This window comes from Ochotona curzoniae, unplaced genomic scaffold (genome assembly GCF_017591425.1).
Source record: "Ochotona curzoniae isolate NIBS_2020 unplaced genomic scaffold, NIBS_Ocur_1.0 contig_2210, whole genome shotgun sequence".
Taxonomy (NCBI): domain Eukaryota; kingdom Metazoa; phylum Chordata; class Mammalia; order Lagomorpha; family Ochotonidae; genus Ochotona; species Ochotona curzoniae.
This window is the reverse complement of record NW_024465369.1, coordinates 55,669,795-55,693,496: the sequence shown is the minus strand read 5'-3', so window position 1 is coordinate 55,693,496 and position 23,702 is coordinate 55,669,795. Positions and strand designations below refer to the sequence as shown.

The following is a 23,702-nucleotide window of genomic DNA, read 5'->3' as shown; positions in this document are numbered from 1 at the left end:
CTCCTGGTAATGAGCAAACAAGTACTACCAGACCAACCCTGATATAAAAAATAATGATGAGTATAATTATGCCAAAATATTTTCAAAATAACTATGAGGAATCAATGGAGAGACACAGATACTGACAGGAGAAAGAGGCTGGGGAGCATGATTCTCAGTATTTGTAGTCTCACTGAGTTGGTCCCACATTCAAAATAAGTTATAGAAATTCATGGCCTTACTGGTTTAAGGTCAAAATTCAGGACAACTATATTATCTATAAAGTGACAGGAGGATGTAACAGATAAAAGAGGTAGAGAAAGTAACCCCAAACTGGTGTTTGAATGTCCCACAAATCTCTAACCAGCTTCTTAGAAAGATATAGTTGTTCAATTAAGGATTAAAAAACAAAACAAAACAAACAAATAAACAAAAAACAACAAAAATTGGGTCCAGTGCAGTAGCCTAGTGACTTAAGTCCTTGCCTTGCATGTGCCAGGATCCCATATGGGCACCAGTTCATAACCCAGTTGCTCCACTTCCCTTCTAGCTTCCTGCTTGTGCCCTGGGAAGGCAGTAGAGCTGAGGATGGTCCAAAGCCTTGGGACCCTGTTTCCACATGAGAGACCCAGAAGAAGCTCCTGGCTCCTGACTTCAGACCCACCCAATTCTGGCTGTTGTGGTTACTTGTGGAGTGAATCAGCAGGTAGAAGATCTTTCTCTCTGTAAATCTAACTTCCCAATAAAATAAATAAATACACAAACTTAAGAAAAAAACTGAAATGAGATTTTAAAATGCTACTTTTCATAGGCAGACAGGCAGTATGACATCTTATTTGGACAAATCAGTGCCTATTAAAATACAAAACTCCTTGGAAAAATACAATGGAGTCAAGATTTTCTACAATGTAGGATCTATAATGTGCATACACGAAACAGGAAAACACAACTGAAGCTAAAAAAGATAGTCAACAGAGAATGATGTCAATATGTTAAGGACCAATTAGTACAAGAAAACTGTCATCACTGATCATCAGGGAAATGCAAATCAAAAGTGAAGTGAGCCACCACTCCATGCTCAGTAGGATGGCTAGAACCAAAAGGATAAATCAACAAGCATTAGTGAGGATGAGAAGAAATTGATACCCTAACACCTGGCAGCATTATTCAAAATGGCACAATAGCTTTGTAGTTCCTCTGAAAGTTAAAAAAAAGTTATCATATGACCCAGCAATTCCACTCCAAGACTGAAGAAAACTGCAAAGATTTGTGTACACAAAATCTTGTACATGACTGTTGACAGCAGCTGTATTCCTAATCCCTAAAGTAAAAACAACACAGATATCTATAAATTGATGACCAAAATACGGTCCATATAACACAATATTTAGCTATAAAAAGCAATGAAATACTAACAAATACAACATAGATGGACCTTGAAAAAACTATGCTAAGTTAAAAAGAGGCACAGAGTGGGAGAGGCCTGGGAGGGAAATAGTGGGCTCCTCCCTCTTGGGTTACCACTTCTATGGGAGGGCATAAAACCAGGACAGGGGCTGGGATGGAATGGGGTGTGGGACAGATTGGACTACTGCTACACATACTGGCAAACCAGGGTAGGGGGTGGGCCTGGTGGGGGTTATTGCGGGTTGCTCCAACTAGGCTGCAGCTCCAACTAGTTCATGCAAGGACCGAGAATGTGCTAGGCAGCACCAGGCTGGACTGCAACACCCATTGGTTCCAGTGGAAGTCGGGGCTGAAAACAGAACCAACCCAGCAATTGCAACCACCAGCTGATCGGGGCCATGGACTGAGCCGGGCCCTGTACTTGCTAGCACATACAAGAATCTGGTCTGAGAACACCTCAGACAAAGTTTCTTTGGAGATTTCCCCAATCAAAATGCTGGACTCAGAACCCCAACCAAGAAAAGAGAGAAGACAGAACAGGTCAATCAACCATCTCAGCTACATGTTGGCAGCGAAATACAGGGCAAACGGAGACTCTATAATGGACTATGTCAACCAATGGATTCTTCAAAGACCTCATAGTGCTTGAAGTGGCAATATTGGCAGCAATTTATAACCGGTGAACTATCAAAACCACTTGAGCAAGAACCTCAGAGCATACCCTACATGCGGGACCTGGGGAGGGTGGGAAATTGGGTGGGTCTTCTCCCTTAATACCCCCCTTTAAACATGAAGGAAACAATATGGAAATAATAGTCGTGCCCACTTTCCTATAGCCCTGGAACCTTTTTACCCTAATTAACTATGTAAAGATTGTCAAAAATATAATAATAAGAAAAAGAAAAAAGGAAGGAAGAAGTAGACTCCATTTTCTTAGGAGCTCCATTCTGGGCCTGGCCTGTGTTCTCAGCCTGTCCCTGAGATGACTTCTTTGGCCAGCTCTGAGTACTCAGCTCTCTCCTGAGACACTCACCTGTCAAGGGGATTTTTCTTAGCTCAGTTCTCAGTTCTTTGCTGAGATACCTGCCTGCTTTGCCAGGGATGTTCTCTTCATCAAACTAACGAATCCTGCTTACTTCAGTCTGAATGGGAAGGTACCGTTCTTGAGAATCCACCTATAAAGGTGCCCATGTGCTCTAACACATGTCTTACACACTAAACCCGGATTATCTAAGGATTCTTGCTACCTACTTTGCTTACTACTACTCAGTCTCACACTTGAATTTTTTCATGCAAAAAGACAAGAATTTCTATTCCATCCCACCAACAGTACTATAAAAAAGTTCCCATATAGCCTACATTGCTTACCTTAATATTAACACACAAGTGTGACGCACTTGTCATAATCAATAAACCACACCAAGCTTCCCTGTTAACACTTCATATTAGCATAATGTACTTATCACATTCTACAGATGCAACGTTAATAATGCAATGTTGAAAGGTGCAATGCTGAAAATAAATTTCATTATTTATGTTGAAATGCTTCTGTATGTTTCAAGTAAGCAGAGAAAATAAAAGCTATTCAAAGCCCAATATACCTTCTTCCACGGTAGATGTTTACAAGTCAATATTTAACCACATTTTAAAGCAATTACCTTGCAAACGGAAGACGCATCAACTTGGACTGCTTACTAATTTGTTTCTTCTTGCTAGCTGGCAGTGAAAAAGGACTCTGGTGGAACTATTTGGAAAAGAAGAAAAAAAGAAAGGAAATAAGGCTTCTAACTTCCTCAAATCATATTTTTTGTCATACAAGGAAACCAATAACAATAGATAACAGTTAGGTTAATGGAAAACAGAATTAAAAAGTCAATTTTGGAGGCTGGTATTGTGGCATTGCAAGTAAAACCACTACCTGCAACACTGGCATCCAGTTTGGATAGCATTCCATTTCCTAGCTGCTCCATTTCCCATTCAGCAAACTGCTGATGGCCTGAGAAAGCTGTGGAGGATGGCACAAGAACTTGGATCCCTGTCATTTACACAGCAGATCTGGAAGAAGCCCTGGCTGCTCCTGGTTTCAGCCTGACCCAGAGCTAGCCATTGTGTCCATCTCGGGGGTGGGAGAGAGTTGAGCCAGGGGATGAAAGATCTCTCTCTTCCTATCATTCCCTCTCTATGTATAATTCTAACTTTCAAATAAATTTAAAAAAAATTTTTTAATTAATTTTGGGGAGCTGGCACCATGGCTCAATAAGTAAATTCTCTACCTTCCAGTGCCAGCAATCCTATATGGGTGCCGATTTATGTCCCAGCTGCTCCAGTTCCCATCCCTGCTTATGGTCTGGGAAAGCAGCAGAGAAGGGCCTGGTCCTCGGGACCCTGCACCCATGTGGGAGACCTGGAAGAAGCTCCTGATTCTTGGCTTCTGATTGCTTCAGCGCTGGGAGTTGTGGTCATCTGGAGAGTAAAACTAGCAGATGAAAGATCTTTCCTTTATCATTTTTCTCTGTAAATCTGCTTTTCCAATTAAAAAAAAAAACAAGTATCTTTCAAAAAATTAATTTTGGTTCAAAAAAATTGAATTACATGCCTAATTTGTTCATAATAATAGGCATTTTCCACAAACAATTTGAAAATCCTTATATGTATGGATTTCATAAAGCAGAAGAAAACATATTAAAGGTAAAATAAAAAATTAGTAAGCTTGAAACACAAAAACAGTAAACACACAAAACAGTAAAACTAAAAATTAAATTCAACTCGGGAAATACGACTCAGACAAAAATGTAAATTTTTTTTAAAAAAATTAACCACAAATTAGTCAATTCTGGGCAAATCAATACCTGAATGTATGGGAAGGTTGTTTGGCTTAGCAGTTAAAACACTCATGCCCATGTTCCACATCAGAGTGTGTGTGCTCAATTCTGACCTCCAGCTCCCCAGGTGGCTTCTGCCACCTTCAGGAGGGACCTGGATGAAGTTCTTGGGTCCTAGCTTCAGCCTTGACCTGGCCCAGATACTGCATAGCATTTGGGGAGTTAAACAGGAGGAGGAAGCTCTCTTTGCTTCTTAAATTAAATTAATTCAAATTTTAAAAATAAAAACCTGGATTATCCAAGGGGAAAAAAAAGTCACAAAAATTAATCAATCAGTTGATTAAGACAATTTCCTTAGCAGATCCTTTAAACAAAAATAATTTTGCAATGTAAGTCATAGGATGTGGTTCAGAACTTGCACTTTTTTTTTCTCTCTCTCTCTCTCTTTTAACATGCTGGTTACACAATACCATGTCAACTAATTCTATTATGTTATAAATTGTTACTGATGTAATCTCGGGGTTTTTGATTGATTGGGATGATACTCTGTCGGCTCTACCTTCAGACCAGAGACGGTCTCCCCAAGAAACTGCTGAACTTATCTGGACAATAAGATGCTGGACTCTATGCTTTGTAGATGCTTGTACGGAAAGAATCTCAACTGAATCTGAACTGTAGTAATGCAACAAGAATCCACCATGGGGGAGGGGAAGGGTTTTGGGGAGGGAGGGGGGAATTCCAGAGCCTATAAAACTGTGTCATATAATGCAATGTAATCAATAAAAAAAAAAAAAAAGAACTTTGGACCAGTATGGCAGTGTACCATGTTAAGTTCCCTTCTGTGACAACAGCAATATCAGGCTAAATCCCAACTGTTACATCTCCAACACCTCCAATTCAGCTTTCTACTAATCAGCTGGGAAGTCAGTAGAATGGCCTAAGGACTTGTGCTCCTGTTACCCACCAGGAAACCTGTATGAAGCTCTAGAATCCTGGCCTCCACCTTGTCTAGCCCTGGCCATGAACCATCAAACAGAAGATATTCTTCTTTCTTTCTGTTTCTTCCTCTCTATGCATCTTTCAGATAAATAAATCTTTAAGTAAATGAAGAAACAAGAATTCAGCAGCACACAAAAAAAACAGCTTTGAAGCTTTTTTCCATAAATGCAAGATTTAAAGTTCCTCAAATAAGTAATTAACATACCTTTAAAAAAAAGACCATTTAATTATGATCATGCTAAAAGGGCATTTTACATTATTGAGCATTACTTTCATTTAGAGAGCTCAATAAGCAGAGAAATTGTGGGAAACTACGTACCTCACTCTTTTGAAAAAAAGAAAACTTGGTTTTTAATGAGAAAAAAACTACTAAACATTTTATTTTTAAAAATTCCACTTGGGCCTGGCACAGTGGCTAAAGTCCTCACCTTGCATACACTGTGATCCCAGATGGGTACCTGTTTCCAAAGCCTTGGGACGCTGCACCTGCATGCGAGACCCGGAAGAAGCTCCGGGCTCCTGGCTTCGGATCAGCTCAGCTCTGGCCACTGTGGCCATTTACACAGTGAACCAGTGGATGGAAGATCTTACTCTCTGTCTCTCCTCCTCTTTGTATATCCAACTTTCCAATAAAATAAACAAATCTTTAATAAAATAATATAAAATAAAACATTCCATTTAATATGTTCCAGACATTGTACTAGTATAGGTAAAAATCTTTACGCTCAAAAACTTATATTCTGGTGGCATAAACAAATATTATTAAGTAAAGTTATACTGTACAGTATTAGGTAATAAGGAAGGAAGGTTTGGACATGAAATGCAGGGATGGCTGCAAAGTGTATAAATTTACACAAGAGTTGCTCAGGAAGGGTTTACGGAAGTGACTTTTGAAACAACATTTGAGACAAGTAGGGAACTCACACATGAAGGAAAAACAAGTATCTGTTTCAGGGAGTGGGGAGAGGTTTCTGTACTAAAAAAGTAAGACTGAGAGGAAAGAGACAGTAGAAAAAAAGAGAAATAACCAAGACTGTGAGTTTCTGGGTCCAATCAGGCAAAAGAGATGAGAGGCCTCTAGAAAAATCTTGAGAGCCATCTTGGATGGCTCTGGCTGCTATGCTAAGAATTGCATTCAGGCTGATGAGGAGAGAAGCCTAAGTGAGGATGCTACTACAATATTTATATATGAGATAGCAGTGCTTTGTTCACGGATAGTAAAAAATGGTTGTGAATAGTAGCAAAAATTCCAGACTGATTTTGAAGGCTGAGCTAAAAGGATCTGTTAAAAGATCAGGGATAAAATCGTAATACCTCAGATGAAGACCTCAAGGGACCTGGTTTGGTGGCAAGTGTGGATGAGATGCCTCTCAAATATAATAAAGTGGTGTTTAGCAGTGTTTGAAGTTCAAAGATGACTACACTGGAGACACAAGTTCAAAAGCTGTCAGTATACAGGAACAATAAAAACTATGTGATATGTTGAAATGATTTAAGAGGAAAGAATATAGACAGAAAAGAGAAGTCTGGAGCTAGCACTGGGTATAGAGCGTAAACCTAGTGCCTACAGTGCCAGCATCTCACATGGGTGCTAGTGGGAGTCCCTGCTACTACTTCTTCCAATCCATCTTATGGCCTGGAAAAGCAGCAAAGTATGGCCTAAGAACAAGAACTTGAGCCCCTGCATCCTCATGGGATACCTGGATGAAGTTCCTGGCTCCTGTCTTTGGACCAACCCAGCAGCTATCATGGTCTTTTGGAGAGTGAATCAGCAGATGGAAGCTCTCATCTTCTTTTTTCTCTCTGTAACTCTGCCTTTCAAATAAATAAATTGTCAAACAGGCAGTTTTAAGGGGGAGCAGTCTAAGAACTTAGTCCCAAGGGCACTCCTAAAATTTGGCAGTCATGAAAATAAAGAAAATCTAGAAAACAAGTTGAAAAAGAAATAGCCAGCCAAATAGGAAGAGACCTGGAAGAGTATAGGATCCTAAAAGTCACATGAAGGTCAAGATGAAAAAAGAATTATCCGTGGGTTTTACAACATGGACATCAGTGGTGGTGAAAATCAAGTTAATCAGGTTCAAGAGGAATTGGAAACAACATAAGCTGCTCTGAAAGGATTCTCTTACGGAAAGGAAAGATTCAAGCAAGTAACTAGAAGATGAAGTTAAGAACTCCTTAGATTTTGTTATGCATAATTAAGAAGGAAGGGAAAAAAACTAATGATGCAAGAAAGAAAAGCATTTACAATGCTGGCAAGCCAACAGCAAGAAACAATCCAAGTGTCCCAATTAGGAGCCTAGGAAGTACATTAGAAGTTCATTCCATGGGCCCTGCACAGTAGCCAACTGGCTAAAGTCCTGGGCCTGCACATGTTAGGATCCCATATGGGCACCGGTTCATATTCCAATGGTCCCACTTCCCATCCAACACCCTGCTTGTGGCCTGGGAGAGCAGTTGAGGACTATCCAAAGCCTTGGAACGCTGTACCTATGTGGGAGACCCAGAAGAGGCTCCAACTCTGGGCTCCTGGCTTCGGATTAGTGCAGCTCCAACCACTGCTTGGGAAGCAAATCTTCAGACAGAAGATCTTCTCTGTCTCTCCTCCTCTATGCATATCTGACTTTCCAATTTAAAAAAAAAAAAGTCCATTCCAGATTCCCTAAACAGTACTAAATAAGAAAGAAGTACTTACTCCACGTAATCATTAGGAGAGAATCCTAAGATACACCACAGAAAAAAAAAAAGGCCAAGAACAGTTAGTACAGTATGTTATACGCTATTATATAAAATACTATGCTACCTACTGCGTAAAAAAATTTTTGTATTTGTTATTATATAAACAAAAGTAGATACCTGCAATGAGGTGAGAGCAGGAAAAAGAATACAGTTAGAGATGAAACAGAGATAGATTTAAGATTTCATTTTATACTTTTTGTATTGTTCTAACAACTGTGTCTGTTTAACCTTCCACTCTCTCCCTCAACAACCACTAAAAAGAACGGGATGTTAAAACTTTATCACAGAAGTCTATCCATCAGATAGTGAACGCTGCTGAGTAGACATGAACCAGCACCCATAAGGATGCCAGTCCCACAGGGAGGAGGATTAGCATGCTGCACCACTGTGCTGGCCCCTCTTCACTTCTTTTTAATAACTTCCTTTTATTACATTCAAATTCATCTAGAATGGTATAAAGTAGCATCTACTTCCCCTCAAGACAGTTTTTAGATTGTACCCTTTTTTTTCAAACTAACAAAAATTCTTCCCTAATTTGAAATGTTGCCTTTCTCCCTGTGTGTTTCTGAGCTATTTAATCCTTTCACTTTCAATAAAAGCTTAACTTTTGCATAATAATTTCATAACCATATAAAACAATGCGCTGTTAGCCAGTTAAGATTATCATGGTTTCTTTGCAAAAATTTGGATTTTTAAATAAAGATTTTATTTATTTATATTAGAAAGGAAGATCAGATTTATGGAAAGAAGGAGTATCCTCCGTATGCTGGTTCACTCCCCAAATGGCCACAACGGCTGGAGCTGAGCTGATCCTAAACCAGGAGCCAGGAGCTTACTCAGGGTCTCCCATGGGGGTGCAGGATCCCAATGCTTTGGATCATCCTCTTTTGCTTTCCCAGGCCACAAGCAGGAGGCTGGGTGGGAAGTACAGCAGCCAGGACACAAACCAGCATCCATATGGGATCCCAGCGTGTACAAGGCAAGTCTTTAGCCAATGAGCCATCACGCTCAGCCCCAAAATTTAGAATCCTAGCCTGAATAATATTTAAATAAGCTCAATCATCCTAGGTAACACTAAAGAAAGGACAAGATTTACACATAAATTCTACATACCTCAGAAAGACTGCTCATTTCAATCGCAGTGATTAAGTTGTTGTTCATGAGTGCTTCTATTTCTATAAGCTTCTTATTCTGAATATATAAAATAAAGATTTTTTTCAGTGAGTTAAGGTTTGTTTATTATAATACCATGCATTCATGAATACCATCATTGTGAGAAGTTTCTATTTTCTAGTCAAGATGACACTGATCTAAAAAGGTATACCACTACAGTCCAATAACCATGTATAAAAACAAACACAAGACATTTTGCATGTGTTTGATCCATCAATTACAAATCTCATTTTTCTGCTTCTTATAACAGTACATTACACGGCAAGTAAACACAGTTGGTCAGCCATAGGAAGTAGACCTTCAAGTAGAATGGTCATTTTTCTGTTTTAAGTGCTTTTCCATTCAGAATGAGCTCTGCAGTTACCACTTAGCTCATCATTGGTTCTCACTGCCCTGCCTACATGCAGAATTGAAATTTGGAAGGAAGAATAATGACTACAAGCACCATTTCATTTGGTTTGCAGCCCAAGAAATGTTGAGATTAAAGAAAATACAAACACTCGGGAATTCCCTGCTTTCTGTTCACTGGGAGAATTATGCGTATCTTTTAAAAGTTTATTAATGAAACAAACTTTGTCTCTGGCAAGAAATCAAATGTGAATCAAGCTATTTTACTGGTTTGCACAATACACGAACACACACTGGAAAGCAGAGTTAAGATAACTACCTCATCCCACATTAGCTATTTGCCCTTAACAGATTTACATGAGATTCTGATTTCTCAATGAATTTGGAAACAGAAAAATAGCAACCTCTTTACCTGGTGAAAGAGTCAAGGTTTATAGAGATGAATAATGAGCTTCAATAACTCTTTAGGACAATTTGAAACCGAAAAAACATTTTTAAAGCTTTTATAATAATATAGTAAAAGCATTTTAGCTATAATTTAAAATTCAGAACCAACAGTTTCCATACCAAGTTATTTAGCTTGTGACGAAGAAACATATTCTCAAAATTCAGTTTCTCCACTTCTTTTTGCAATATCATCTTTTCAGTTGTAATTCTTCGAGAATTCTCTTTCTCTCTACTAAGAGCCTGAGCTAATGCCCTGTTGTTGTGCTTTAGAGAAATCTTGAAAATAGAAGAATTATCTGTAAAAAGATTAAAAAAAAAACACAGTTTACTCAATTGTCACATTCCTTAGTAAAGCTATTTTGGAAAAAACATTACATTTTATAAATTTTAACTGTTAAAAGGCAGTAAGAGAACACAAAAGTAGTTTTGAAAAAATAATACCCCAAATTTAGACTTAAAGATATAAAGGCTAGACAGAAGGGGAAGAGTAAGTTTTGAGGAATGCAGAATGTGTATAGAATAGGAAGACTGCAGCTTAAGTACCATACCTCAGATAACGAAATCAGTCACAAAAACTCTTGAAATGTGTTAGTCCTACCTTGCTTCTTAATGTGACCAGGCAACAGAATACAAAAGTTGATCCTGCAGCTCTACTGACATCCCATGGGAATTAGGGTAGCTAATCTATAAAAATTTTAAAACCAGTTTCTGTGATTCCAGAAGTTAACAAAACAGTTAATGATCCCAAAGTCCATTTTTTACACTTCATCTTAGCCAAAAAAGCCGAGAAGCAATCCAAAATCCATTTTTTAAACCTCAGGCCTATTACTATAATGTTGGACCAATCATCTAAATCCTGTGGAACCTTGTACCTTCATTGAAAGATCCTCTCGGACCCAGGTGCATTACCAGAAATATGGACCAGGAATCAAGCAGCTAGCACTTGAACTGAGACTTGGATATAGGATGCCAGCATGGCAGGTGGTAGCTTAAGCTACTATGCCACAATGCCAGTCCTTATAGCCATCTATTCTATTACAATCATCAACTTGACCCCTTCTCCTTAAAAGTACTGCATAAATACAATTTAAACTGCTTTTGAATCTTCATTGTTGACAACAAATAAACAACAATGCTAACTTTAAATACTACATTCTCTTGGTACACATAAAGCATTATTATAATTTTTACTATGTGCCACTATTCAGCAACATATTTCACTGAGTAAAACAACAATATATATTTTAGAGGATGATATATGTAGGATTATTTTGTTACAAATATGTTTTAGCTATTTAGGGGAAGCTTTTGTGTCTAAAAATCAGGGCCCATTAATGTATATTATCTTTAGCTCAGCCACCATTTTCAGACAGTCTTCCCTGATACAACCAATTAAAAAAAGGCCAGAACAAATTTAGGATTCCCTAACATTTCATTCTTGCATTTCTCAAACTCGGCAAATTCCTTCATGACAGTGAATGTCCAGAAGTCCTCCTAGGCAGGTGTGTAGCACAGTGGTTGAGACACTGCTTGGCACAACTATATCTTACCCTGGGGTTCTTGGGTCTGAATTCCAGACCTGCGCTGGCTCTAGTTTCCTGCTAAGGTGCACCACAGGAAACAGCAGATGCAACGGCTAAGGTCACTGGGTCCTTGTGACCCGCTTTAGAGAGCTGGGTAGAGGTCCTGGCTCCTGGATTTTGGCCTGGCCCTACCCGCACTGCTGTAATACTTGGGGGTGAACCAGCAGATGGGAGATCTCTACGTCTTTCAAATAAATTAATTAAATATAATGTTCTGCCAAGAGAGCCACTGTAGAAGGTGGTCTAATATATAATATGGCCCTAGAAGCCTGAGTAGGAGAAACAAGACTTACAAGTAGACAGGATGTTCAGCTATCTCATTAAACACACCTGTCCTTCAAAGATGCTAACAGCAAGAAATGTGACTACAAGGATATTTCCCTTGCTAAAGCAAATTATTTTCAGAAGTAATGAGAAACTGTCTTGGGGAGTTCTCCCATATTCTTTTCTTACCCTGATACCTAATTCCAGAATTCATAAAATCCCATCAAAGCGTCCCTTGTTCTCATAATAAATTTAGGCCATATAATCACCCATACATGCTAATGATTACCCATCAACCAACTGCTATAACACGCCAGAACAATCTGTTACTCTTTGTCGCTCTCTTCTGTAGAAAGCCACATTCGTATTTTCTTTGCCATGTAGGAGTTACTATCTTGGGCCATCCCAGTCTCACGGTTGAAAATTCAGCTATCCAAGGTAAGCCACTAAAATAATTCAGTCAGTTGAAGCACACAGAATCAAGTGCAAGAAAGGCATTATGAGCAAAAAATCTCATTTTAGTAATGTCCTATACTTGATAAAATAAGATACAAATATATCAGTACTCTGGGAAAAAAGTAAAACTGATAACACTTACTTATTATTTTTGTTTTGATTTTTGAAGCGAGAGAAACATTCAGTTTTGCAGTCTTTGAAATTCTTCTGTCTCTTACATGCCTCTTTGTTCTTGAAATAACTGAATCAGTTTCCAAGACTGAGGACTCCATTGCTGAAGGTAAAGGGAAAAAAAAGAACAAACAAGAGGGTGAACAAAAAGGAGAGATCACAGTATTGATTAATGGAACTAAAACAGTAATCAACAGATAACCCTTAAATAATCATCATACCTTAAAATATACTTTCCTTGTAATGTTTGCAAAACTCTGCACACACAAACACACATGGAGAGATTTAATTTAATCAAAGATAGTTTAAGGTACTGAAAAAGGCAAATGATGTTTCATTCAAACCTTTGCAGATTTGATTAAACTGAAAATCTTACAGTGGCAGGTTCCCCTGGATGAGGGAGGCAATTCCTAAAGACCATCATCACAGCACCCTTATAGGTCAGAGCAGAGACTGGAGTTATGCAGCCATAGCACACTACCCTTGCAGGTGACAGCAGACACTCCTCCTTATCAGCTGATAATATCCTGGCTCATTTTTGTTCTCTAAGAGAACACTGAAGTAACCTGCAAAGGATTTCTCAAAACTTCCCATCACTACTTGTGGCTGTGCAGGTATCCTCTCTCCTGTGGATACAGATGAATGATCTGTGTTCCCACCGATGGCCACGTTTATATTCAGATGCTCACACCAGGACTCATACCATCTGGCCTTCCCAAAACACCCTTCCCACTATACTCTGTATCAGCTCCTTCTCTAGCACATCGTTCCTGTCTGCATACAAGCACACTGCTGTATTCCTCACTCCAAGCAGGGGCAAGGAATCATTTTCCTTCCAAGGGTCATTGGATATTTCTAACGTGATCTGCAGCCCATATAAAATTATCAGCTTCAAATATCAGCTCACTATAGACGTCATGACTTTTCAGTTCTGTTTGGGGTTGCCTTGGACCTGACCAGAAGATTTTGCCCGCTTTATACGCCCTGTGAGCTAAGACATTCCTGATCTGTTACAGAAATCTCTCTGTTCCCTCTTGACCACAGACTGGTGCTCCAGCTCTTGGCAAACCTTACATGTATTCAGTTCCCAACAGTCCCATCCACTCACTGCAGGCAGGCTTTCACTCTGACTGTACCAACCAAGACCCTTCTGCCAACGTCCCCTGGCACCTCTACTGCTAAACTCTAATGATCAACTCTAACTTGATCTGTCAGTAGCCTTTAACATGCCTAGTTTCCTCTGCCTCAGAAATGGTCTTTTCTTGGCTTCCAGAACACCATACTCCTGGTTTGTTTGGTTTTTTTGCATGACTGCTCTTTCTCAGTCTTTCTCAGTCTTACAGGTTCTACCCATGGTTCATTCCTTGGACTTCTTCCCTTAGTGGCGGTCCAGCATTACTTCAGCCTCTTGGCCTGAAACACCATACTGACACCAAGTACTTCTAAATGGGTGGCTTGTATCCCCCTCTCTTTGGAACTTCCCTGGATTTGTACAGGCAGCAGCTATTCCAGAACCCACTTGAATACCCAGAATAAGTGTTACCAAATTTGACCTGCCTCCCTCCAAGTCTTTCCCATTTCAGTTCACTCTGTCCTACCAGCTGCCTCATCTAAAAAGCTCTGACAACCCAATTCACACTCACAATATATTCTGAATCTGACTACTTCTTGGTCTGTCTAGGGCGACCAACCTAGTCCAAAGCACTCTCCTGCTTCACCTCAATTATTCCAGCAGCCTCTAGTCTCCCTCCTCCCTGCAGTGGATCAGTGTGCGCAATCTAACACCCTCCAATAATTCCCACTTCTCTCCAAAGTCCTTGGATCTTAGCCACCAAGATCTAACCGCTCCTGGTACGTCAGCTCAAGTTCTTTAGGTTAGCTGTTCCCTGTTTCAATATCTCTTTCAATGGCTCCTTCACTGCCTCCTCTGACTGTTCAAATACCACCTTTTTACCAAGGTCATTAAAACTATAACTCCTCTCCATAGCCTGTCTGATTATTCTTAAGCCTTTTCCGTTTTTTGTTTTTTTTTTTTCCTAGCTGTAATAACTGCCCCACCTTGGAGTATCTTCTGACACTGTTGGGAGGTATCAAACAAACAATGCAATGCCCGTTTGAGAAGTGTGTGCCATGGGAACGAAACTGAGCTGGCAGTCTGTGAACATTAAGGCTCAATACTTCTGCTGAAAGTTTCACAAGAGACTTGAAACTGACAATTACTGTTCCCTACACAGCAGAACGCAGAAACGCAGACACTCCAGGAAAAGTACTCCATCTCACACACATTAAGGTCCACACCCAATGTTCCTCAATTAAGATTCCTCATCTCGAAAAGCCGTCGCCCCTCTTCTGTACCAAAAGTCCTACCGGTCCGCTGAGAGGAGGACTCAGTTCATAGTTCTCCCATCTGTGTTCCCTCACCCCTGCGCCCTCCGCCTGTCTCCCCCCAGGGAGCTGGAAACCGTCCCAGAGGCAGCGCGAAGAAACCCAAGTCTCTTCCGTCCCTCGCCCACCTGCACCAGAGGCAGCCACTCTTAGAACTCCAAACAACCCCGCAAGCCCTCCGAGCCGGGGACCGTGCCCGGGAAGCCCGCCCGAAGGCAGTCCAGGCGGCGAAGCCAGACAGCGCCGGGCAGGAGGCAGGCACCGGCCCCGCCAGATCCAGAACCGTCACGCCAGGTGTCACAGTCACTCACCGGCTCACCGCGCGATCAGCATAGGGAAACACAATCTAGTTCCGGGACGTGGGCGCGGAGTCGCACCAGGACTGTGTTTAAACGCCGCGGCCGTTAGCGGTTGCCTCTTCAGCCAATCAGATTCCGAGGAGACGGCGTCAAGAGGCGTGCTCACCAGGAAGAAGGAGGTGGAAGGGGCGGGACACGTTGCCCGAGCAGGCGGGGGTGTGGCCAGACGCGCCGAGGTTCGAGCTAGCGACGTGAAAGGGGCGTGCCGGCGACTCGGGGCGTGGGGCTTTCCGCTGCGTCCTGAAGAACTCCGGAAGTCGTGACTTCCACAGATTTGTTGGAAAGTTGATGTTGATTTTGGAGACGACCCGACTGCATCTTATTCTTAATTGGGATGCCAACACCTTTATGTAATATTCGCTTAAAAACCTTTCCCATTTTTTGTTTAAGGTTCTGAAGGAAAAAACAGCCGTGACATTTTATTGGCAAACCTGGATCTTATTAGTATTTTGATCTTGTACTCGTGGGCCTTTATTAGGTTGAATATACAAGAATGCCATTTTCTGTTATATCCCACAACATTAAAAATATTCCGCTTTATTTTCCAATTAAGTTCACTTAGTTTCCTTTACTCACACGATCTTTATTTTACTGATTCACTCCCCATCTGGCCAAAAGGAAGCCTGGAGCTTTGTCCTGGTGCCCAGGTAGGTGCCAGCGGTCCCAGTACCTGGTCTGCTGCTGTTCCTCACTGGCCGTTAGCAGGGAGCTGGGTCAGTGGAGCAGCTGGGTACCCACACAGGGCAGATGTGGGTAACTCGTCTCACTGTGGCCGATAACGAAAAAATCTGTAGAAGTTATACAGACAGGAGAACTTCCTCTCTGTCACAGGCTGAAAATGAAAATAGCTTCTTAAATCTGTACTTTAATGGCTGGGTATACAGTAATACAGTCAGCTTCATGTTCTTGTCTATCTTTTGTTCTTTTGGGATGTTTGAGAATCACATATTTCCATCTTCTAATAACCTACAAATGATGCAAGATATGCTTTTGAGTTAAGGCCTGATATTCTGATACATTGCAAGACTGGTATTAAGACACATCTGGTGTAAAGCTTGTGTAAGTAGGAAAGTATTTAATGACTGACCACTTGCTAAAATTATGAAACAGGGGGCATTGAAACTTCATTGATAATTGTTTAGAATGTAATATCCTACCTATAGAAGTTTCTGGTTACCTGGGAAGGCTTTTGCCGTGGAGTAGCAAACTGAAGTTTCTGCCTGCAACGATGGCATCCCATCTAGGCTCCTGTTCATGTCCTGTCCGTCCCCTTCGAGCCCAAGCTCTCTGCGTATGTCCTGGGAAAGCAGCAGAGGATGGCCTAATCCTTAGGCCCCTGCACCCACATGGCAGACCCTGAAGAAGTCCCTGGCTCCTGGCTCAGCTCCGTTGTGAGGAATGAGCCAGCAGATGCAAGATTTCTCTCTCCTCTCTCTCTGTAAAAATGTGTCTTTCAAATAAAATTAAATAGTTAATAAACCTTTAAAAAAGAGAGAGAGGGGAGAGAGAGAAGAGGGAGAAAAGGTCATGGAGGTGGCAGATGTAAAACACCAACATCAATATTAAAATCTTCTTTAGTAGATCACTGTTATTGAAATAAGAATACCAAAGGAAAAACATCCCAAGTAAAAGGCACTGCAAAGAGGCAGTAAAACAAAGAACAAATAATGTGCACACACTTTGTTAAACTGTCAGGAATTTGGTCATCTGTACCAAACTGCAGGTTAAATTGGACCAACAAAAACTAACCCATGCTCATGGAAGCAGGGGGAAATAAAAACAAAAACAAAACAAACAAAAAAGCCTCAGGTGGTTAAGGCATTTGAGGAAAGGCTGCAGATTAAGGCTTGGAAAACAAGGGGTCCTTGGCAACCAGCAAAGGACCACAGTTGTGCTGCCCAAACAGCCCTGTGAAGCAGCTGTTGATCTTGCACAGCTAACCACTGGATGCCACTGGCGGGATGCCGCAGCTGTTACCTCTGCAAAAAAGGGGGCATGGCTGTGCTGCAGTTCCCTGCTTGGCATTATTGGTACCTGTGGCTAGTCTGGGGTGGCTGTGTCCAGCTAGTCAAGCCTGAAATATATGCTGCAAGTTCTAGCTGCAAAAGAGTGTCTGCCTTTTATTTATTTAAAAACTTCTTAGTGAAGGACAATCTCTGTTTCCTACCTAGTCTCACAAAGTGAAGAAGCATTGGCAGGGGCTCATGGTGAACTGTTAGGCGGCTTCCTCTCAATACTGCTTTCTGTGAGACTCCCTGCTGTGCCTGGTGAGGGGAAGGTTACCATTGTAACTGCCTCAGATAAAGTGTTAGGGCGTTTAGCAAGTGCCAGGTTCTGTGTGGAGCCCTTTAGTTGCTGCTGGAAGTCCTTGGCAAGGACAAAAATGGAGTCTGGAAGAAGGGGAGTCATTCTTTTAGAATAGAATAAATACAGAGATGAGAGCAAAAATTTCTTGGTGGTTGCCGGGAGAGTTTGTAGATTTTTGTTTGTTTGTTTATGGCTTGGAAAAAAGAACTAGTGGAGAGAAAAAGCAAATGTTCTGGGAAAGAGCCAAGGAGTGGTACAGCAATATTTTGTGGATTTAGAGTTTGGAACAAGGGATAAGTCAAAGGCAGAAGAACGAAGGATCCGATGTTATGAGCACAGGTAAGTTTGCAAATTAAAGCACCTTGTGAGCTTTCAAGTCCATGCACACGTAAGACTATTAACTGCTGTTTTATGTCTATGATTAATCATTTTTGATACTTTAATTTTAGTAAAAATTAAGGTCAGAAACATTATTTAGACAGGACCCACAACTTCCTTATCTCCTATAAAAGTTTCTCTTCCAGAAAGAAAGGGAATAATTAGTTTGTGCCTGGAAGTCTCTGCTGTAATTCTCCCAGCAGAGAGATTAGACCTCCAAAGATGCAGTTAATCATGGAACGAAATAGAAAACACTGGTTTCCAGAGGGGTTGCCTGCCAAGCAAAGCACTCCAGAATTTGTGAAGGAAAAGATAACTACACTAGATTATATATTCCTCCTAACAGAAAGCAAAATTTAGATAATGAACTTGAAACAACCCAAATAAATCAACTCATTGAATCAGATTTTTCCCACTCAAGGCAGGAAACCACAAACAACTAGATAGTTGGCATAGCAGTTAGCTGTAAAAGAACAAAAACATTGCTCTGTTCACCCTTAAAGCAAACCTGAAATCCTTTTCTCGTAAAAGACAACTACTCATTTTTGTGATTCCCAGAAGATCCATTTATCTTCTACATCATCTTTTTAAAGTTACTTGTTTATTTTTATTTTGAAAGAGAGAAGAGCCAGCATGATAGCCCCACTGGCTAATCCTTCACTGCCAAGTACTGGCATCCCATATGGATGCCAGTTTGTGTCCCAGCTGCTCTGCTTCCCATCCAGCTCCCTGCCTGTGCCCTGGGAAAGCAGCAGAAGATGGCCCAAAGCCCTGGGATCTGGGCCCCTGTGGGAGACCCGGAAGAAGCCCTTGGCTTCAGATCAGCTCGGCTCCGGCTATTGTGTCCACTTGGGGAATAAACTAGCAGATGTGGAAGACTTTTCTCTGTCTCTCCTTCTCTCTGTAGGAGAGATAAATGAAAATAAAGAAATCCTTTAAAAAAAAAAAAGAAAAGAAAAGCAGAGAGAGATGGAGAGAAATCCTCCAGCTGCGGATTCCTTACCATAGCATTCAGTGCTGGACCAGAATGAAGCCGGGAGCCCAGAAGTCCATTCACAGTACCCATGTGAGTTGCAGGGGCCCAAATCCTTGAACCTTCACAGCTTCTTCTCAGCCTGAGAATTTTCAGGAATCTGGATCCAAAGTGGAGTAACCAGAATAGAAACCAAGCATTTGAATGCAGGATAGTGTGGGCATACCAAGGGGTGAGTTACCTGCTATACCATATGCCTGCCCCACATATCACTATGGCCTTCTTAAGTTATGTGATAAAGGATCACAATAGCCATATTTAGGTGTAATGAGTATACCTTTTATCGAATGATAGAAATTATCTAGAAAAAGAAAAGGGTGGACTGTTAAGAGATGTTAGGTCCCATATTATTACAGAGAGGAAAGTTCTTGCTGTCCAAGTTGTTAGACACTAGTAGCTCTGATATATTCATTGATAACAATATAAGGTGGTCTCATGTTTATAATGATACCAGAGGAGTTCTACAGTGGCTAACTTTGAACACAGATTTTTTTTTTTCCATACTTCAGGGGATAGGGGAAGTGTGTGTGTATTAAATAATGTAGATTTAATTTTCACTTCACTTATGAGAAATGTGTGTATATCTCTAAACATGTATTCTGGATTAAGTGGTATCCCCCTTTCCAAAATAATGTGATGAAACTGTGACCCCCATTAAGATTGATGAAAGTTGGGTCTGGCACAGTAGCCTAGCAGCTAAAGTCCTCACCTTGCATGCGCTGGTGTCCCATATGGCGTCAGTTCTAATCCTGGCGTCCCCGCTTCCCATCCAGCTCCCTGCTTGTGATCTGGGAAAGTAGTCAGGGACAGCCCAGAGCCTTGTGGGAGACCCGGAAGAAGCTCCTGACTTCAGTTCAGCTTGGCTCCAGCCATTGCAGCCACTTGGGGAGTGAATCAGCCGACAGAAGATCTTCCTCTCTACCTCTCCTCCTCTCTGTATCTGATTTAAAAAAATAGTTAAGGCTGAATGAGATCACGAAATCTGGATCCTAACAAATACAATTTATAGCATCATAGATAAAGGGAAAGAGTACTTGTGTTCCTGTTTTCTCTCTCGCTTTCTCTCTCTATCTCTGCTTCTTCCTCTCTTTTTCTCTTTCTTAAGGCTATATGAAAATACAGCAGAAGGCAGCTGTTTGTATGCCAACAGCAGCAGTGCCCTAATCTGAAACCAATTTGGCACCTTGATTTTGGAACTTTAGGATTAGTAGAAATACGTTTTTGTTGTTTAATCCACAGAGACTATGGCATTTTGTTATAATATGTGAACATTGACTTTTTGTACGTTTACTAAGTTCTCTGTCTCCCCTTCAATTTTTATGTTATTTACCTGAACTATTTGTTGCAAATATTTCCCCCCAATTTACGATTTTTGTCTCTAGGTACTATTGCTAGTCAAAAGTCTTGAAAACACTTTGAAATTTGTCTGTTTTATTTCTTACTACATTTTTATTTTGAGTCCCAAGAAAAAGTTTTCCTGCCTTAAATTATAGGAAAAAAATCATACATGGCTTATTTTAATATTTATAGTTTCATAACTGGTATTTATATCCCTAGTTCGTTTGAAGTTCGTTCTTGGTTGTGGTATGAGTTCGGAGTTCGGAGTTTGGAGTTCTTTGCCAAACGGAACACTTGTTGACCAAACAATATCTATGAAAATACTTATCTTTTCCGTAGTGATTTGAGATAACATCTTTATTACATACACTAAATTGCCAAATGAATTTGAATCTATTTATGGGATTATCTCTTTCATTCTGCTGGTCTGTTTGTCTATTCATGCACTTGACACAGTGGATAAACAGATTTACAGTTTATGTTAATGACTGGTCGGGCTAGTCTTTGCTTATGAAATTTTCCTTTCAGTGTTTCCTTGGCTATTTGTTCATGCATATTTTTCCATATGAACTTCAACATTAGCCAGTCTATTTCCGTTTCAAGGCTTGCTGGTGTTTTAAAAATGTATTTGATCTCTATTTGAGACAAAGACAGAGACAGAGAAAGCCTATCTATTGGTGAACTTCTCAGGTACCTTCAACAGCTGGTACAGGTGCCAGAGAAACAATTCAGGTCTGTGCATGGTCTCAGAAACTCGGTTACTGCAGATGTCAGCCCTGCCTCCCGGGGGCTGCATGGGGGGAAGCTGGATCTGGTCCCAGATCCAGGAGCAGAACCCAGACACCAAGGTGGCATGTGGGCTTACCACAGAGAAAAGGCATCTGTACGATGATAAGAAATGTTTTTTCGTGTTTAATGCTTTTAACATCTTTTCATACAAGGTTTGAACTCCTCTTGATAACTTTGTTTCAAGGCAGGCACGTGATTTTTGCTGTTATTGTATAAAACAAGTCTATGCATAAATCTACATTATGCTTATGCCACTGAGAGCTGCTTATTTCTTTGGTTGTGTTTTTTTAAAAAGTTACTGAGTCCATTTGTACTGAAAGAAATTACGAAAGTTCTCAGAGGTTTTTTTTTTTTTTCAGTGCCAATTTTAAATAGTTTTATTTGACATTGCATTTTCCACTTAAATACAGTGCATATAAAGTGCAATGATACTTCCTTTCCCTGTGGACATGTTCCATATTCAAGTATTGAGAATGCCTAGTAATTTACTATAGCAGCCAAACTTTAAAACTGCCAGAATTTGCTACAAATTTGGTCCTTCCATCGTTTACTGCCTGGAACAATGCTGCATCTACACTAGGGTTGACTTAATCTACTTCTTCAATGGTGGGCCTTGAGGGAGCACCCCGGGAAGGAGGAGCACCTTTGCCAGGGAAGCCGCCTGGCATCCCTCCTGGCATGCCCCCTGGACTCTGGTACAGCTTGGGGATGATGGGGTTTCAGACTTTCTCCAGCTCCTTCTGCTGATGTTCGAATTCCTCCTTTTCTGCAGTCTGGTTCTTATCCAGCCAATTGATGATTTTATTACATTTATCAAGAATCTTCTGTTTGTCCTCATCATTAATCTTGCACTGAAGTTTTTCATCTTCAACAGTTGCTTTCATGTTGAATGAGTAAGACTCGAGTGAATTCTTAGAAGACACCTTGTCTCTCTGCTTCTCATCTTCAGCTTTGTACTTCACAGCTTCCTGTACCATCTGCTCAATATCTTCCTTGCTCAAACGACCCTTGTCATTAGTGATGGTGATCTATTCTCTTTCCTAGTGCCCTTGTCCACAGCAGAGACGTTAAGGATGCCGTTGGCATAAATATCAAAGGTGACTACAATCCGAGGAACGCCACAGGGTGCAGGTGGTATGCCTGTGAGTTCAAACTTGCCAAACAGATTGTTATCCTTGGTCAGAGCATGCTCACCTTCATAGAACTGAATGAGCATACCAGGTTGGTTGTCTGAGTAGGTGGTGAAGGTCTGCATCTGCTTAGTGGGAATGGTGGTATTGCACTGGATGAGCATGGTCATGACTTCACCAACAGTCTCAATGCCAAGGGAAAGAGGAGTGACATACAACAGCAACAGATCCTGAACGTTCTCAGACTTGTCTCCAGACAGAATGGCTGCCTGCACAGCTGCACCATAGGCAACAGCCTCATCAGGGTTGATGCTCTTGTTCAGCTCTTTCCCACTGAAGAAGTCCTGAAGCAGCTTCTGGATTAGGGGAATTCTGGTGGAACCACCCACCAGGACAATATTATGGATCTGTGACTTGTGTAACTTGGCATCTCAAAGGGCCTTCTCGACGGGGTCCAGGGTGCCATGGAAAGGTCAGCGTTCAACACTTCAAATCGAGTACGGGTCATGGAGGTGTAGAAGTTGACTCCTTCATACAGAGAATCCATCTCAATGCTTGCCTGGATGCTGGAAGCCTGCTCACAAGCAGCGTGCAGGCACCTGACAGCTCTCTTGTTCTCACCGATGCCCTTCTTATGCTTGTGCTTGAACTCTGTGATAAAATGGTTGACCATTCAGTTGTCAAACTCTTCTCCACCTAAATGGGTGTCTCCAGCTACGGACTTGACCTCAGAGATTCCAGATTCAATTGTGAGGATAGACACGTCAAAAGTGCCACCTCCCAGGTCAAAAATCAGCACATTTCTTTCAGGCCCAACCTTCTTGTCCAGACCATAAGCAATAGCAGCAGCAGTTGGCTCGATGAAGATCCGAAGAACATTGAGACCAGCAATGGTTGCAGTGTCTTTGGTGGCCTGACGCTGAGAGTGGTTGAAGTAGGTGGGCACTGTGACCACAGCGTTGGTAACAGTCTTGCCAAGGTAGACTTCCGCAATCTCCTTCATTTTGGTCAGAATGATGGAGGACACCTCCTCCAGGCAGAAGCTCTCGTCTCCCCCTTGTATTCTACCTGCACCTTGGGCCTGCCGGCATCATTCACCACCATGAAGGGTCAGGGCCTTGTGTCAGAGTGAACAACAACATCAACGATTCTACGTCCAATCAGTCGTTTGGCATCAAAAACCGTGTTGGTGGGGTTCATCACTACTTGATTCTTTGCAGTGTCACCGGTGAGTCGTTCCATGTCAGTAAAGGCGACATAGCCCCAGGTGGTGCGATTGCCCTGATCTCCACTTTGCTGTGCTGGAAGACACCCACGCACGAGTGAGTGGTGCCAAGATGGATGCCAACTGTGGGTTCCATAGACATGATGGCATGTGCGTTAGGAAGAAGACACAGCAAGCCCCGAAACTGCGAGCAACCCCAATGAGTCTCAGAGATATTTTTATCAATATTTCTTTACATGTCCTATATAGTTCTTGCTTTACAAAGTTTTGTTACTTAGTTACTTGGTGAATAGAATTCACAATTGTTGCATATCCATTGTGATTTGCAATGGTAAAACATGTATTTCTGAACCTCAGTCACTTTTCATTT

At 41.2% G+C, this 23,702-nt stretch overlaps 1 protein-coding gene and 1 pseudogene across 2 annotated transcripts in view; both read right to left on the bottom strand.

Moving 5' to 3' along the window:
* The window catches only part of SGO2 (shugoshin 2), a 31,640-nt gene extending 16,468 nt beyond the window's left edge, over positions 1–15,172 (bottom strand). The window contains exons 1-5 of the mRNA XM_040971953.1: positions 15,085–15,172; positions 12,360–12,491; positions 10,035–10,210; positions 9,060–9,137; positions 3,045–3,130 (exon numbers count right to left, since the gene is read on the bottom strand). Coding sequence (XP_040827887.1) covers positions 3,045–3,130; positions 9,060–9,137; positions 10,035–10,210; positions 12,360–12,489 — 470 coding nt within the window. The 5' untranslated portion in view covers positions 12,490–12,491; positions 15,085–15,172. The remainder of the gene's footprint in view (positions 1–3,044; positions 3,131–9,059; positions 9,138–10,034; positions 10,211–12,359; positions 12,492–15,084) is intronic.
* A 6,392-nt stretch (positions 15,173–21,564) lies between these two features.
* LOC121150771 lies at positions 21,565–23,474 on the bottom strand (annotated as a pseudogene). Its single transcript, XR_005883025.1, has one exon. The product of XR_005883025.1 is annotated as a heat shock cognate 71 kDa protein-like (transcript).
* Positions 23,475–23,702: the final 228 nt, after the last annotated feature.